This window comes from Syngnathoides biaculeatus, chromosome 6 (assembly GCF_019802595.1).
Source record: "Syngnathoides biaculeatus isolate LvHL_M chromosome 6, ASM1980259v1, whole genome shotgun sequence".
NCBI classification, from domain to species: domain Eukaryota; kingdom Metazoa; phylum Chordata; class Actinopteri; order Syngnathiformes; family Syngnathidae; genus Syngnathoides; species Syngnathoides biaculeatus.
In genome coordinates this window covers 6,349,432-6,364,648 of record NC_084645.1, presented here as the reverse complement: position 1 = coordinate 6,364,648, position 15,217 = coordinate 6,349,432, and the positions used below count along the sequence as shown (strand labels likewise).

The following is a 15,217-nucleotide window of genomic DNA, read 5'->3' as shown; positions in this document are numbered from 1 at the left end:
CAAAAACAGCAGCAGCTCTTACAAATATGGAGAGGAAGAGTCATTGCATATTGTCGGAGTTTGTGTTGTAGTTAATGTCAAATATTTAAACGGAATTGGTTAACGTCCTAATAACGTATTCTGAATTGCTAAACGGAAAAGTTCATAGCGTGTGTTGATGGTGACGGACTTTCGATCGTGGTACAGTAAAAGTACAGTCAATAAGAAATCATGTCGCTTCTGCTAATAGCGGGTCAGCGACTTTTTTGTAAGAGTCGCAACATTAAAACAATAACCATCGTCCGAGTAAGTCACTTTTCATTTCACTTTAACTAGGTCAAGGTGGTCTATACGATACGTCAAATCTCAGTGCATTATTCGTAAAACCACTGGATTTGGAACAGATTACGCAAAGTACTGTTCCAATTATGCTGTGTGCAGCAATGCATTTAATGTCCTTTATGTATAGTGGAGGAAATAATTATTCGACACCCACGGTGATTTTGTAAGTTCATCCACTGACAAAGACATGTGCGGTATATAATTTTAATGGTATGTACTGTTTATGTTACCAGTGATGTTACCTGTTACCAGACTATATCTAAATGAAAATACAGATAATCACATTAAAAAATATATAATTGAATTTCACTTGGTAAAATAAGTATTTGATCCCCTTCCAACAATAAGGAATTGTGGCTCTCACATAGTAGGTTTCTCACTTTAAGAACGTACTTCTAATCTAAACTCGTTAGTTGTATGAAACACACCTAGTTCATCTTGTTACCTGTATAAAGATAGCGTCGAAAGGCTGCTGTTTTATTTTTATTAACGCAGGCTGCGTTTTATTGCACTCTGTTTAGTACCCGGACAGGGGGCACGTTATGGACGTCCCAATTTGCTGTTTTTTCTTTGAATCCTCAAACTAAAAATGACATCAAGAATTTGATTTCTTCATTGCATTTCTTTACTTTAATCAAAACAATGAAACATAATTCATTAATATTGTAATTAAGTTAAACTTGAGATGGCATCGTATAACGGAGCAGTCACGTGGTGCGTCATTCTCTACAGAATGCATTGCAGAGAGAATAAACATTTAATCATGAATGTTCATTATGTCTTTGTAGCCACAGTTCTGAGGTTTTTACACAAAATACCCAGACATTCATTAAAGCGTACATTTACATTTACCATTATTATCGAGAGTAAAGATAAGCAGCATGTCTAACTCTCTTTGCTCTGCGTTGCCCAGACTGTGTGGGTGGACGATGTTTGTAATTATGATTGTACCCCTTTAAGAGCCAAAGGGGGACAGAGTCAGGTAAACTAGCAGGAGACCTTGTGCTTCCGTGTTTAAAAAAAAAATGTCAGGCTGTGGTTCACTGCTTTGGATTGGTTTTCGTGTGTGCTGAGAATGTCTATGTATTTCTACTTGTAACAAATTTGGGATTTTTCGTGCTCGACTGCAGATTTGTGAGTGTGACGGTGTGCGGGCGCGTTCGTGCCTGTCAAATCACAGTGACTGGTCATACTATTAAAATGGTACCTTGCTGACAGCGATTTCATTTTAAAAAAAAATCTTGTTTCAATAAGTCTTATAATAGACAACTGAATAATTGAATCGTGTTACAGTCACTCATATTTGAAAAATGTACGGGTGTGATCAGTATTGCCGGCAGATATAAAGTTGCGGGTGTGATTAGGACGTTATCCCCGAGTATGTAGTTGTTACCTAATACTATCATCATAATTTATTGAGACTGCACAGACTGAGATAGACATTTTAATAGAAGTCAAAAGACATTCAATTTAAATTTTTGGCTCATGATGTTGATGACTTTTGACGTAAATGCGCTCACAATACGTGACGAAGCTCGGAACATGTGCTTTTGGCATAACTTTCGAACATGCTCAGTACAATTAACTTGCATTTCCTGTTTCCAGGTGAATACTGATTGTTTAGGATCAGGCTTGTTTTGTTACCAACATTTATGAAATAAACACGTAAATTAATGTCAGGACTATACAAAATAAACAATGTCGTTCAATATCTATGTATTTCTACTCTACTAAATTTTACGTGCGTGATTTTTTTCGTGCTTCGTGTGTCTACACAGAGTGCTGGTCTGGACAGTGCAATTTCTACATTCAAGTTAATATGCGGAGAGAAGGGGGTGTCACTGGGAACTGCCGTCAGAGAGCAACACGGCAGAGATGAATCTGTACACAGGTCTTTGTTTCACTGATTTATTTATAATGGAAATTCTGACTTGGCATTTGCTTGATCCACAACAGTGGAGATTAAATTAATAGTGTTTCAATAATTTTTTTTCAGCAATTTCTTTTTAACAGCAAAGAGGAAGAAAAAAAAATACAGTAGTATTTTAATTGATCCTTTGGCTCATTATCATTATTATTAAATCAGACTTTACTCACCAGTTAGTCAGTACTTTTTTTACTCAAACAAATTTGTTGTTCATTTTTCTTTTTAGTTTTTCTGAGTCATATTATTCTAAAGAAACGGTACTCTTACTTGAGCACAATATTTGGGTTCTCTACCCTCCTCTGCTGTCAAGATGCCGTCCACCGGATGTGGTGGTTTTTCCGCGTTGTGTGAAGGAGGTCAGTGCCCTGGCGAAGGTGTGCCATGACAAACAAATTCCCATGATCCCCTTCGGTACTGGAACTGGCCTGGAGGGAGGAGTAGGAGCACTCAAGGTGAGGCTAAATTTATGCAGTCCCCTACAAAAGTATTGTAATGGCAAGGTCAATTCCTCTGTTTTTGTTGTACACTGAAAACGTTTGGGTTTCAGATCAAAAGATGAATGAGACAAAAGATTAGATTTCCTTCTTTTATTTCATGGTATTTGCAACAAGATGTGCGAAACAACTCAGGACAGAGCAACTTTTGTTTGAAGCTATCCACTTTTTAAGTCAGCAAAAGTATTAGAACAGATGTTCAATTAACTTAAAGTAAATAACAATTATTATTTGTCGGTGTAAACCTGACTTGGAATAACTACTACCTGCTCCCCATAGACTTCACTGGACTGTTATATTCTTCTTTTTGATTTTCCCTCTTCTCTCGGCATTAAAATTGTTTGCTTTTCTCTCATAGACAGTTCCCTGGTCTTCATGTTTGCTTAACAGATTTCACAGGGACAATCGCAAAGCCAGAAACAAGTACAATCTAATATTTGAGCAATCTGTCTAAAACAGGGATCGGGAACCTTTTAGGCTGAGCCATAAATGTCAACTATTCCATCCATCCATTTTCTGAGCCGCTTATCCTCACAAGGGTCACGGGGAGTGCTGGACCCTATCCCAGCTGTCAACGGGCAGAAGGTGGGGTACAGCCTGAACTTGTTGCCAGCCAATCGCAGGGCACATCAAGACAAACAGCTGCACTCACAATCACACCGAGGCGCAATTTAGAGTGTCCAATTAATGTTGCATGTTTTTGGAATGTGGGAGGAAACCGGAGTGCCCGGAGAAAACCCACACAGGCACGGGTAGAACACAAAAACTCCACACAGGTGGGTCCAGTATTAAACCTGGGGTCTCAGAACTGTGAGACCAAAGCTTTCCAGCTGACCCACCGTGCCAGCATAAATTTCAAATATTTTAAAATGCAATTCAAAAGAGCCATACAATATTTTTAAAACTAAATACAAGTGTATTTGCGCATGTTATATAAGACCAACACTTTTAGAGCACAATAAGTCTCTGAATTCTTTTAAAGAACAATATGCTATTGCTAACCAATGACAAAAGTACGAGTTACCATTAATGCGACTTCTGGTATTGCACAGTTTTGCTGACGGCTTTGTAGTCAGTTTGATACGTCATTAGATTAAACTTCATGCAGCCGTTGAGACTTCCATCCATTATTCATGAATGTAGGTCGGTCTTAATGTTTTTTAAATGTGAGAAAGACTTCTCACATGCATAGGTAGAACCAAACATTGTTAGTACAGTAACACTCACACACCACAGTGTGTGTGGTATGTGACAAAAAGTACGTTCCAAGTTTATCCATCCATACATCAATTTTCTGAGCTGCTTATCCCCACAAGGATCGCGAGAGTATTGCAGCCTATCCCAGTTGTTGACAGGCATGAGGACACCCTGAACTGGTTTCCAGCCAGTCACAGGACACATGGAGACAGACTACAGTCGGACACACAATCACACGGAGGAGCAATTTAGAGTGTCCAATAAATGCATGTTCTTGGGATATGGGAGGAAACCGGAGTGAAAGGAGAAACCCACGGAAACATGGGGAGAACATGCAAACTCCACACAGGCTGGGCTGGGATTGAACCCAGGTCCTCAGAACTGTGAGGCCAACGCTTGACAGCTGTGCCACCCATTTTTTTTCCTACTTAGGCCATCCATAAAAATATTTTGGGTTTCGGGTAACGAGTGAAAAAAATGAGTAGGTAGGTAGGTTGGAATTTTTTTTTTTGCAAATGTCCATACCATGATATTCTACACATATTTTGGCCCATTTTCTTCTTCTTCCTCCTTCGGCTTGTCCCGTTTGGGGTCACCACAGTGTGCCATCTTTTTCCATTTAAGCGTATCTCATGCATCCTCCTCTCTAACACCCACTGTCCTCATGTCCTCCATCACAACATCCATCAACCTTTTCTTTGGTCTTCCTCTCGCTCTTTTGCCTGACAGCTCCATCCTCAGCACCCTTCTACCAACATACTCACTCTCTCGCCTCTGAACATGTCCAAACCGTCGAAGTCTGCTGTCTCTAACCTTGTCTCCAAAACATCCAACTTTGGTTGTCCCTCTAATGAGCTCATTTCTAATCCAATCCAACTTGTTCACACCAAGCGAGAACCTCAACATCTTCATTTCTGCTACCTCAAGTTCTGCTTCCTGTTGTTTCTTCAGGGCCACTGTCTCTAATCCGTACATCATGGGCGGCCTCAGCACTGTTTTATAAATTTTGCCCTTCATCCTGGCGGATACCCTTCTGTCACATAGAACACCAGACACCTTCCGCCAACTGTTCCACCCCGCTTGGACCCGTTTCTTCACTTCCTTACCACACCCTCCATTGCTCTGTATTGTTGACCCCAAGTATTTGAAGTCGTCCACCTTCGCTATCTCTTCTCCCTGGATCTTTACTCTTCCTCCTCCCCCCCACTCATTCACCCACATATATTCTGTTTTACCCCGACTAATCTTCATTCCTCTACTTTCCAGTGTCTACCTCTATCTTTCCAAATGTTCCTCCGCCTATTCCCTGCTTTCACTGCAGATCACAATATCATCTGCCCATATACTACCAATAAATATATTCAGTGTTGACGTAGCTTACTTTTTAGGTATAAATTATATAAATATTTATTTCTTCACATTTTTAACTTCCCAATAATGATTTTAAAACACTGATGTGCATACCGGGATAACATACGTAGCTTCTTCTTTGGATACTGAACTTGGGAATGAGGCGCTGGCCGACCTCTTCCAGGACTTTGTTAAAAAGGCAGTGGTTTCCCAGATCAACATTTTTTTAACGGAAAAGTATTGAATTTTCCTTGGCAGCTGCCATCATAATAACAAATGCATCCAATTTGGGCCGTTCAGCAGTGGCATTTTTCCTCAAATGAAAAATCATGTCCCTGAGCTCCGGATCGAATTGTAATAATGTCTCAAAATCTTGAGAACATTTGCATCGGATGCCACTGTGCATTTTCCCCAGTCGCAGTGCTTTTATCTCAGGCAGCATGTCATCTCTGAATTCTTGTTTGAATGCATCCTGGAGTGTTAAAGAAGGGCTCACCTTTCTCAACTTATTACTCACGACGTATTCGCTGTTTAAAATAAGCGAGAAAGCAAACAACACGCTGCCTGCCTCACACTATCATCCTGATTGGTTAATATTTGAGACCCGAGTTACTATTAGGAATGGTAGTGGCCACACCCTGCTCGATGGATTTGTCCAGCAGCATATGCGGAAGCCCGCCATTGTTATGTGCGGAGCGGTGTCTGAATACAAGCACTACTGAACATCCAAAGCTGCCTTGCGTCATTATTGTTCACACACACACAAGCAGTTACTTCCCTTGTCCAGACTTACGTCCCCTTCATGTAAAAAAATAAATAAATACAAATGCCAACTTCAGCAATTTCATTTGCTTTCAAATATTTACAGTCGGTCAGGTTACTGGAAACCTAAATATTTTTATGGATGGCCTTATGTTGCTAGCCAACAATGCTTGCCTAGAAAGGCATGTCTTTTATTCATTTGATTATCTTGTCTTTACGTGAAATGTTGTCAAAAATTTCATTGGCAACATCAAGCACGACAGTTTTGCCAAACTCCCCATCTGTAAAGGGCTTTCCATTCCTCACAATTGGCAAACCTACAGCAAAGCTATCTAAATTCCAGTCACCTTGTTGTCTCCAAACATGAAGTTGCTGCTGACTAGCTTGGACTCTGGACAGTAGCTCTTGATATGCTTTTTTCCTGGTGTCCCCCACAGGATATTTTGATGCAAATGTAGTTTTGCGTGTCAAAGTGGCACTTTATATTTGAGCATTTTATCGTTGTAATTTTGTCATTACATTTTAGAGACAAATGAACCTTCTTTCTCCACAAAGGCGAATTCCTCTGTCCATTCTTGCTGAAAATTGCAGAACTCTTCATCTATATTTCTTTTAGCCATTTTTGTCAAGAGTTTCCACAACTATTTCTACACGATCTGTGTTCGACCCTTCTGCGCCTGCCCACATTGACTTCCATTGTGGACAACAAACTACAGTAACCCCGCTAGGACAAACTGTTTCTGCCTCATTTGCGTTGCCTATGCAACAGAAATGACATGTACAGTATGTCGTTATAAGGGCTCTGTGAGCCATTGGCAACCATCATAAGAGACAGATATGGCTCATCACATGTTCTACTACTTTTGCTCACTTAAAAACTGAGTGGGTACAAACAAAAGTTGTTCTGTCCTGAGATGTTTAAAACAACTAGATGTAAATACCAGAAAATAAAAGGAAAAATGCTGAACTTTTGTCTCATTCATATTTTGATTGGAAACCCAAATGTCTTTCAGTTTCAAAAAAAAAAAAAGATATTGACCTTACCGTTCCAATACTTTTGGAGGGGACCGTATACTGTATCTGTCTAGCAACAACATCGGAATAGTTTTAGTCGTCATTATCACATGGCCAATGGTCTTCATAATACTAGCACAAATAATGTTGCTTGTTTACGATATATTCTTACATATAACTACTTCCCATTGTGTTCATCCATACAATATTGCCAACAAGACCACTCTTATGTTTAGTACTGTGCAACAGCTAAGTATGTGTAAGACCTGAAGATTTTGCTCAGCACTGTTTTGTGATGTCTCAAACAGAGAAAAACATTGAGTATAAATATAACCTCTGTTAAAACTCCTATTCGAGGAGGCTGCAAATCGGTTCCCCTCAGAACGACCACAATGTGTCAGTGGATAAATTGGTAGCAATGATGAGGTATTCTCACAATTTTCTTAGGGTGGTGTGTGCTTCAGCTTGAGGAATATGAACCAGATTTTGGATCTTCACCAGGATGATTTTGACGTGACGGTAGAGCCTGGTGTGACCCGAAAAACCCTCAATGCCCACCTGCGAGACACTGGACTGTGGTTTCCTGTTGGTTAGTCAAACTTCAACCACATTTTAACTTAAGTCTGACTCCAGAATCTCAAGTCATACAGTCACCGAAATATATAGGCAAATATATAACAGCAAATGACAGCAATATAGTGTCACAATACCATAATTGTATATACAGGGTTACATTACGACTCCGTCCATCACTTTTTGCAACTTCGGTGTTTCGTGGGTTTTTATTAATTTAAAAAAAACGATCATCATGTGGTAATGATGCAGGTAAGTTAACTTAAAGCCTCTACGAGCCTCTCCTTAGCCATGTGTGTGTGTGTTTATGCGTGCGTGTGCGTGTGTGAGAGGGCGAGAATAAGGGAGAGAGAGAGAGCGAGAGAGAGAGAAATAGAGAGAGAGAGTGAAAGGGACTGCGCAGATGTGTGGAGCAGTGAGAGTAAGAAGGGATAGAAACATAGTGCGAGCATTTGCTAGTGTGTACAGTTTAGAAGTTTAGCGAGGAGTAGTGTTTAAGAGATGACACGATGATTCTGAGTGCTTAAAGGATCTAAGAAAGCCTTCCGAGACGCAAACTGATTATTCGTACCATTATTGTTCCTGCCACCAAGGCGTCTCTCCTGCATTTCCCGACCACAGTCAGGCGACTGTTGCAGGAAAGATCAACCGAGGTTTTGTAATTAGGGATTTAAGTAAATACATGCACTGTTGTAATCTTAGTCTCAAATATGTAAAGTATATTCTGTTTACATATTTGAATCACTCTGGTACCCAGATACACACATGAAAATTTCTGGGGTGTGTGTGAGTAAGTGGGTGTGGGGGGAGTCCTACTTCACGGTTTTTCACATTTCGTTGGAGGTTCTGGTCCCCATTAACTGCGAAAAACGAAGGATTACTGTAAAACTATACTTACACAAAACACCACAATACCAGTACTGTAACGATACGATGCAAAAATCGAAAACTGTAAAAGCAGGGTCATGGAAACTGACAAAACTACTTGAAATACTTTATTTATCCGTATATCCATTCATCCATTTTCTTAGCCACTTATCCTCACAAGGGTCGCGGGGAGTGCTGGAGCCTATCCCAGCTGTCAACGAGCAGGAGGCTGGGTACATCCTGTACTGGCTGCCAGCCAATCGCAGGGCACATTGAGACAACAGCCGCACACACAATCACACCTCGGAACCAGGCATCACTGTGGACAAATAGCACAACTGCCTCACTGCTCTGAGAACCAGGGTTTAAAACTCGGTCTCACCTGTATGGAGTTTGCATGTTCTCCCCGTGCCTGTGGATTTTCTCCGTGGACCTCGGTTTTCTCCAACATCCCAAAAACATTAATTTTAGGTTGACTCTAAATTTTCTGTAGGTGTGAATATGAGTGTGGATGGTTTTGTGATGATTGGCTGGCGGCCACTTCAGGATTTACCCGCCTCTCGCCTGTACATAGCTGGCATAGGCTTCAGCATGCCCGTGACCCCCGTTAGGAGAAGCGGGAATAAATCGGAATACCCAGAGAAAACCCATGCAGGCACAGCGAGAACATGCAAACTCAAAACAGAAGGGACTGGAATTTGAACCCTGGTTGTCATTACTGTAAGGCAAATAGGCTAACCAATAACCAATAACACAAACCATTCATTCATTCATTCATTTTCCGAGCCACTTATTCTCACGAGGGTTGCACGAATGGTGGAGCCTATCCCAGCAATCAATGGGTAGGAAGTGGGGTACACCCTGAACTGGTTGCCAGCCAATCACAAGGCACAAAGACAACAGTCGCAATCACAATCAGACCTAAGGGTAATTTAGAGTCCCCAATTAATGCATGTTTTTGGGATGTGGGAGGAAACAGGAGTGCCTGTAGAAAACCCACATAGGCACAGGAAGAACATGCAAACTCCAAACAGGTGGGGCAGAGATTCGAACCCTGGTCCTCAGAACTGTGAGGCCAACGCTCTAACCACCATGGTGCCTAATGTAAACCACACAAAATAAAATATTACAGTAACAAAGACAATGGAATTTGGGGGGATGAAATGGAATTGTGAAAGTTCTATTAGCTGGTCAAGGCTTTCAGGACATCGTTGTCGTAAAATGCGATTGGATAGTATACAGCCAAACAGAATGTGCCTTGCTGCTGACGCCTGATTAGTTAACAGTTGTGGCACATTTGTAACTGTCTCGTGTAAGGGCAATGTAGTGTCCATGGACGGGACTGCATGGTTGGGAGCAAGAACAAGGCAATGCAGAAATGTGGGAAAATATTTTCAACAAGTATCTGGATGAAAATTTGAAAAATAACTTTGATATGAATTAGTAGTCGTCGTAGTTTTTACAAAACATATTTTTGGCGCAAAATCCGTTCTTGCTTTTTTGCTCAATATTTCTAGTCACAAGTATGTATTTGTGGCACAAATCTAATACCATAGCATGAGCCTGACACCACCAATTTGTACAAACAATTGAGAAACATTGAAACATACAGTTTCCTTTTAATGTAGATCCTGGAGCTGATGCTTCACTGTGTGGAATGGCAGCCTCTAGTGCATCTGGTACCAATGCTGTGCGATATGGAACCATGAGAGAAAATGTTATAAATCTGGAGGTTGTACTTGCTGATGGAACTATTATTTACACAGCTGGCAAGGGCAGACGTTCCAGGTAAAACAAAAACGTATTTATCTGTAATTTCAAGTACTGTCAAAACAAATATTTGCTAATCAGAGCAAGCATAATGTTCCACTGTGTGCTTATGTAAGTTTCTCCCTGTCTTCCTGATAAACTATAGGAAGACCTCAGCAGGCTACAACTTGACAAACCTGTTTGTTGGATCAGAGGGCACTCTGGGAATTATCACTAAGGCAACACTGCGCCTCTATGGTGTTCCAGAAGCCACGGTGTCTGCGGTCTGCTCATTTCCTTCTGTCCAGGCTGCTGTGGATAGCACTGTGCATATTCTTCAAGCTGGGGTAGCCATTGCTCGCATTGGTGAGCACAGGTTGCCTGTACCAATAATACAGCACAAATTGTGATCTTGCCTCTGCAGAGTCTAGCACAGTCACACTTCCCATGTAATTCGGACAAGATAATTTATCACATAGAGTACCGTAATTTGACCTAAAAAACTGACCTAAAAAATTAAGAAAACCCTTCTACCAATGTACAATGCTCACCACCACTTTGCCGCGACCCATCTGTTCAGAATATTAGGAATATCTGCATTTTTATTTTGTTAGGTTTGTACTTGTTTTTCAAAACACTGACCGTACAACAATCATTAATAATAATGTGCATGTGCTAATGTAGCGGTAATATAATTTCGGGATAGGCCACAGGACACGCTTGTCCTGGTCCCTGTAAATATCAGAACAGAATCCCTCAAACAACTAAAATAAATGCTCAATCATTAATGATGGCACAACATTTTATGAATACTGTTAACACATATTTCAGTCTTAGAATTATAAACTCTATAACACTGTTTATTAAACACTACATTTAATATTTTTGCATAAATTGTTTGTGCATAGTGCAGTTCATCCACTACATTACACATCCTTGGCCAAACCTTCAGAAGAAGCATCTGACTCATCTCCAATCCGAAAAAGATCCATAGTAGCTACCTTTGGTGCATAGCTGTGGAACTCATCATTGATGACTTAAATATATAAATACCATCTTTCACTATGGCGTCAGGTGGCTATGAAAAACAATGTGAGCTCAAACTTTGTAGAAACGAGCGTAATGAGCACATTTTAAAAAAAGCGAGCTTTTCAATTGTGTGGGCGCTCCACTTTTTTTTAATGTCCCCATGACGCTTGTATTACATAGTTTGAGGTCACAATCTTTGTTTTGGACTGCGGCACGACTTCTGGGTTGGCGGCGTCATTGGCACATGTGATGACACATTTCTTTTAAAAGCAGCTGCACAACTAGCGGTCGTAGTTAACATTTTGTTGTCTTGGTTTAATTTAAAACAAACTTACGGGCAATCACTTCTGATCTTTGGTGCAGTAGCAACAAACATGATACGCTAACGATTGTTAAATGCATAGACTCCCCCCCGAGGAGGTCAGAGTTGAGGTTGGTGGCGCACATTACCGTAGTAAATATGTAACATGAGACATCGAATATGATATCGAAATTTATATGCATACCTTTTTTTACCACTCTATGTACCTGTATACAACTATACATTGAGACCTAAATATAATGTTCTCTATTAACTTTTTGAAAATATTACATTATAGCATTATTTTCAAGAAATTACGGTAAATGCAAAGACTATAGCTGTTTTTGTATGTTTGTGTTAGAGTTTCTAGATGATGTGATGATCAATGCAAGCAACGTGTTCAGCTCTCTTTCGTATCCTGTTATGCCAACTCTTTTCCTGGAGTTCCATGGTTCTGAACAGAGCCTTGCAGAACAAGTCTACACAACTGGTGAGTCTGTAAATCATATTAACGAATGCATTTACATTAGATGATTACGTTAGCCCTAGACTACTACGGAAATAAGTCCACAGATGTTAATCTACAGTGCTGTGGAAAAGTACAGTTTTCGCACCCTTCCTGATTTGTTTTGTTTGTATATCTATCACTCAGAGAGGTTTCAAATCATCAGACAGATTTTAATATCTCTCAGAGACAACCCAAGGAAATACGAAATGGCACAAAAAAATCCAGACCTTTCTGGCCTTCTGTGAAAAAGTAACTGCGCCCTGAAGCTAATAACGCATTTTCCACCCTTTTTCAGCCATAACTGAAATCAAGCGTTTGTGATAATTGGTGGTGACATTTACATTGCTCTGGAAGAATTTTGTTCCACTCTTCTTTGCAGAATTGTTTCAACTCTGCCCTATTGGAGCATTATTTTAGCATGAACTGCCCGTTTAAGGTCACACCACACCATCTTAATTTGAGCTGAATCTGGAATTTGATTTGGCCAATCCAATCCAATTTTTTTTTTTTTGAGCCATTCAGAAATTGACTTGCTGGTGTGTTTCGGATTGTTGTCCGGCTACTTGGTCCAAAAGTGCTTGAGTTTGAGGGCACAAACTGTAGTCGGACATTCTTCACGATTTTCTGGTACACAGCAAAATCCATTGTTCCGTCAATCACAGAAAGTTGTCCTGGTCCTGAGTCAGTAAAGTAGCCCCAGACCATCACACTGACACCAACATGCTTCAGTGTTGGCATAATGTTCAAGTGCTGTGCTATTTTTACGGCAGACGTAACGGGCTGCAAACCTTCCAAAAAGTTCAGTTTTTGACTCATCAGCCCACTGAATGTTTCTCCAAAAGTCTTGAGTATCATCAAGATGTTTTTCGGCAAATGTGAGACAAGCCTTTGTATTCTTTGCTGACCACAGGGGGTTTGCCTGGGAAGTCTCCCATGGATTCCATTTTTGGCCAAAGTTTTTCTTATAGTATAGTCATGAACACTGACCTTAATTGACGCCAGTGAGGCCTGTAGGTCTTTAGATGTTGTTTGAGGTTCATTTGTGACCTCCTGGAGGAGTTGTTGTAGCTGTACTCTAGGAGTATATTTAGTTAGTTGTCTAATACCGGGAAGGTTTGTTTTCTCCATTTGTGGATAATGGCCTTGACAGTTGTTTGGTGGAGCCCCAAAGCCGAGGAAATGACTTTATCTTTTCCACACTGATGGATCTTTATCTTATTTGGTTTGGCATTCCTTTGGATCATGACATGATGTATTGGTTCTAGAGAGCTTGTAGTCTACTTCACGTTCTCTGACAGATTCTATTTAAGGGAGTTCTTGATTGAACAAGTATGGTGTTAATTAGGTTTGGTTGTGGCTTGTGAAATTGAACTAATTTTTCCCAAATTTGTAGTTAGTCATAGTGAGTTTGTGATTTAACAGGGGGGCAAACCATAAACACCTGGGGGCTCAGCCTGTACCCATGGGCCCCTGCCGAAGAGGTAACATTGGTCCCCCGTCCCTTTTGTGGGAGTGGCCAAGGGGGTCAGGTGTAATGTGAGCTATGTGGCAGCTGAAGGTGCTGACCTTAGCGGTCCGATCCCCGAATAAAGAAAATGGCTCTCTGGATATGGAATATCACCACTCTGGCAGGGAAGGAGCCCGAATTAGTTTGCAAGTTTTCAAAGTTCTGATTTTAGAGTGCCGTTAACGTATTGGTCTCCAGCACGGGAACAACAGGTTACCACATCTGTCACACAGTTCTAAGGACCCGGATTCAATGCTGGCCTCGCCTGTGTGGAGTTTGCATGTTCTCCCCGTGCCTGCATGGGTTTCCTCCAGGCACTCCGGTTTCCTCCCACGTTCCAAAAACATGCAACATTAATTGGACACTCTAAATTGCCACGAGGTGTGATTGTGAGTACGTCTGTTTGTCTCAATGTGCCCTGCGATTGGCTAGCAACCACTTCAGGGTGTACCCTTCCTCCTGCCCGTTGACAGTTCGGATAGGCTCCAGCACTCTCTGCAACACTCGTGAGGATGAGTGGCGAAGAAAATGGATGGATGGATGTGCTCGGTGATTGGCTGTTGAACAGTTCAGTGTTTACCGCGCCTCTCACCCAAAGATAGCTGGGATAGGCTCCAGTACGCCTGCAACCATTGCGTTAAGCGGTATGGAAAACAGATGGCTGGCTGGTCCCCTTCTACAATTCATATACTTTTGCATTGTTGTCCCACTTTGTTTAAGATCCACAAACAAATGTAAATATCAGACAAATATAACCCAAGTGAACTAAAAATGCTGTTTTCAAATGATGTTATTTATGAATGGGAAAATAAATACCTCCACTGTATGGAAATAGTAATAACTGACTTGTTAAATCACAAATTAATTGGGGCTAATCAATGTTTTTGGTTGTTTTTCACTGATTACACCCAAGCCTAATTACCTCCAGAACTTTTAAATTAAGAAGTAAGGTCGTTTGGATTAACAATGTATCCGATAGGTTATGTCATATGTACTGTACCTTGAAAGTTGAGGTTAATTCAATAATTTTTTGGTGTTTTGAGATGTTTATTATAGGCAATTACGAATTTCCAAGGGTGCTGACATTTTGGCGAGTCATATGACCTACGTGTGCGGATGTTACGTATTACGTGTGCAAACAAAGAAATCATTGCCGGTTTGTAGTGTCTTCACATGCGGTACCACCATGATCGGACTCTGTAATATACCATACTGTATCGGGAAATTTTGCCATAATTTGAATAGAAATAATCCGCGGAATGTTCTGTGGCATGTTCTGCCCAGTAAGAAAAAGAATCATTTAAGGACCGGAAACCGGAGTGCCCGGAGACAACGTACGCAGGCACAGGGAGAACATGCAAACTCCACAATTCTCCACACACACACGCACACACACACAAAACTCCTTCCATGCATCCATCCATCCATTTTCTAAGCCGCTTATCCTCACAAGGGTCGTGGGGAGTGCTGAAGCCTATCCCAGCTGTCAACGGGCAGGAGGCGAGGTACAGCATGAACTGGTTGCCAGCCAATCGTAGGGCACATTGAGACGAACAGCCCCACTCACAATCACACCTAGGGGCAATTTAGAGTGTCCAATTAATCTTGGATGTTTTTG

General features: G+C 41.0%; 1 protein-coding gene across 8 annotated transcripts in view; it reads left to right on the top strand.

The window, feature by feature from the left end:
• ldhd (lactate dehydrogenase D) overlaps nucleotides 1–15,217 on the top strand; it is a 58,489-nt gene that overhangs the window by 1,434 nt on the left and 41,838 nt on the right. For 5 of the 8 annotated variants that reach the window (XR_009795519.1, XM_061823659.1, XM_061823658.1 and 2 more), the window contains exons 1-7: nucleotides 18–285; nucleotides 2,100–2,212; nucleotides 2,559–2,700; nucleotides 7,513–7,654; nucleotides 10,134–10,293; nucleotides 10,421–10,620; nucleotides 11,946–12,074. Coding sequence is in view for 7 of the 8 variants with exons in the window: in XM_061823659.1 (XP_061679643.1) it covers nucleotides 211–285; nucleotides 2,100–2,212; nucleotides 2,559–2,700; nucleotides 7,513–7,654; nucleotides 10,134–10,293; nucleotides 10,421–10,620; nucleotides 11,946–12,074 (961 nt within the window). In the remaining variant the exon portion in view is untranslated. Of the gene's footprint in view, nucleotides 1–17; nucleotides 286–370; nucleotides 532–2,099; nucleotides 2,213–2,558; nucleotides 2,701–7,512; nucleotides 7,655–10,133; nucleotides 10,294–10,420; nucleotides 10,621–11,945; nucleotides 12,075–15,217 lie in introns of those variants that run through there. The other 3 variants (XM_061823664.1, XM_061823665.1, XM_061823661.1) reach the window with 2 other exon arrangements.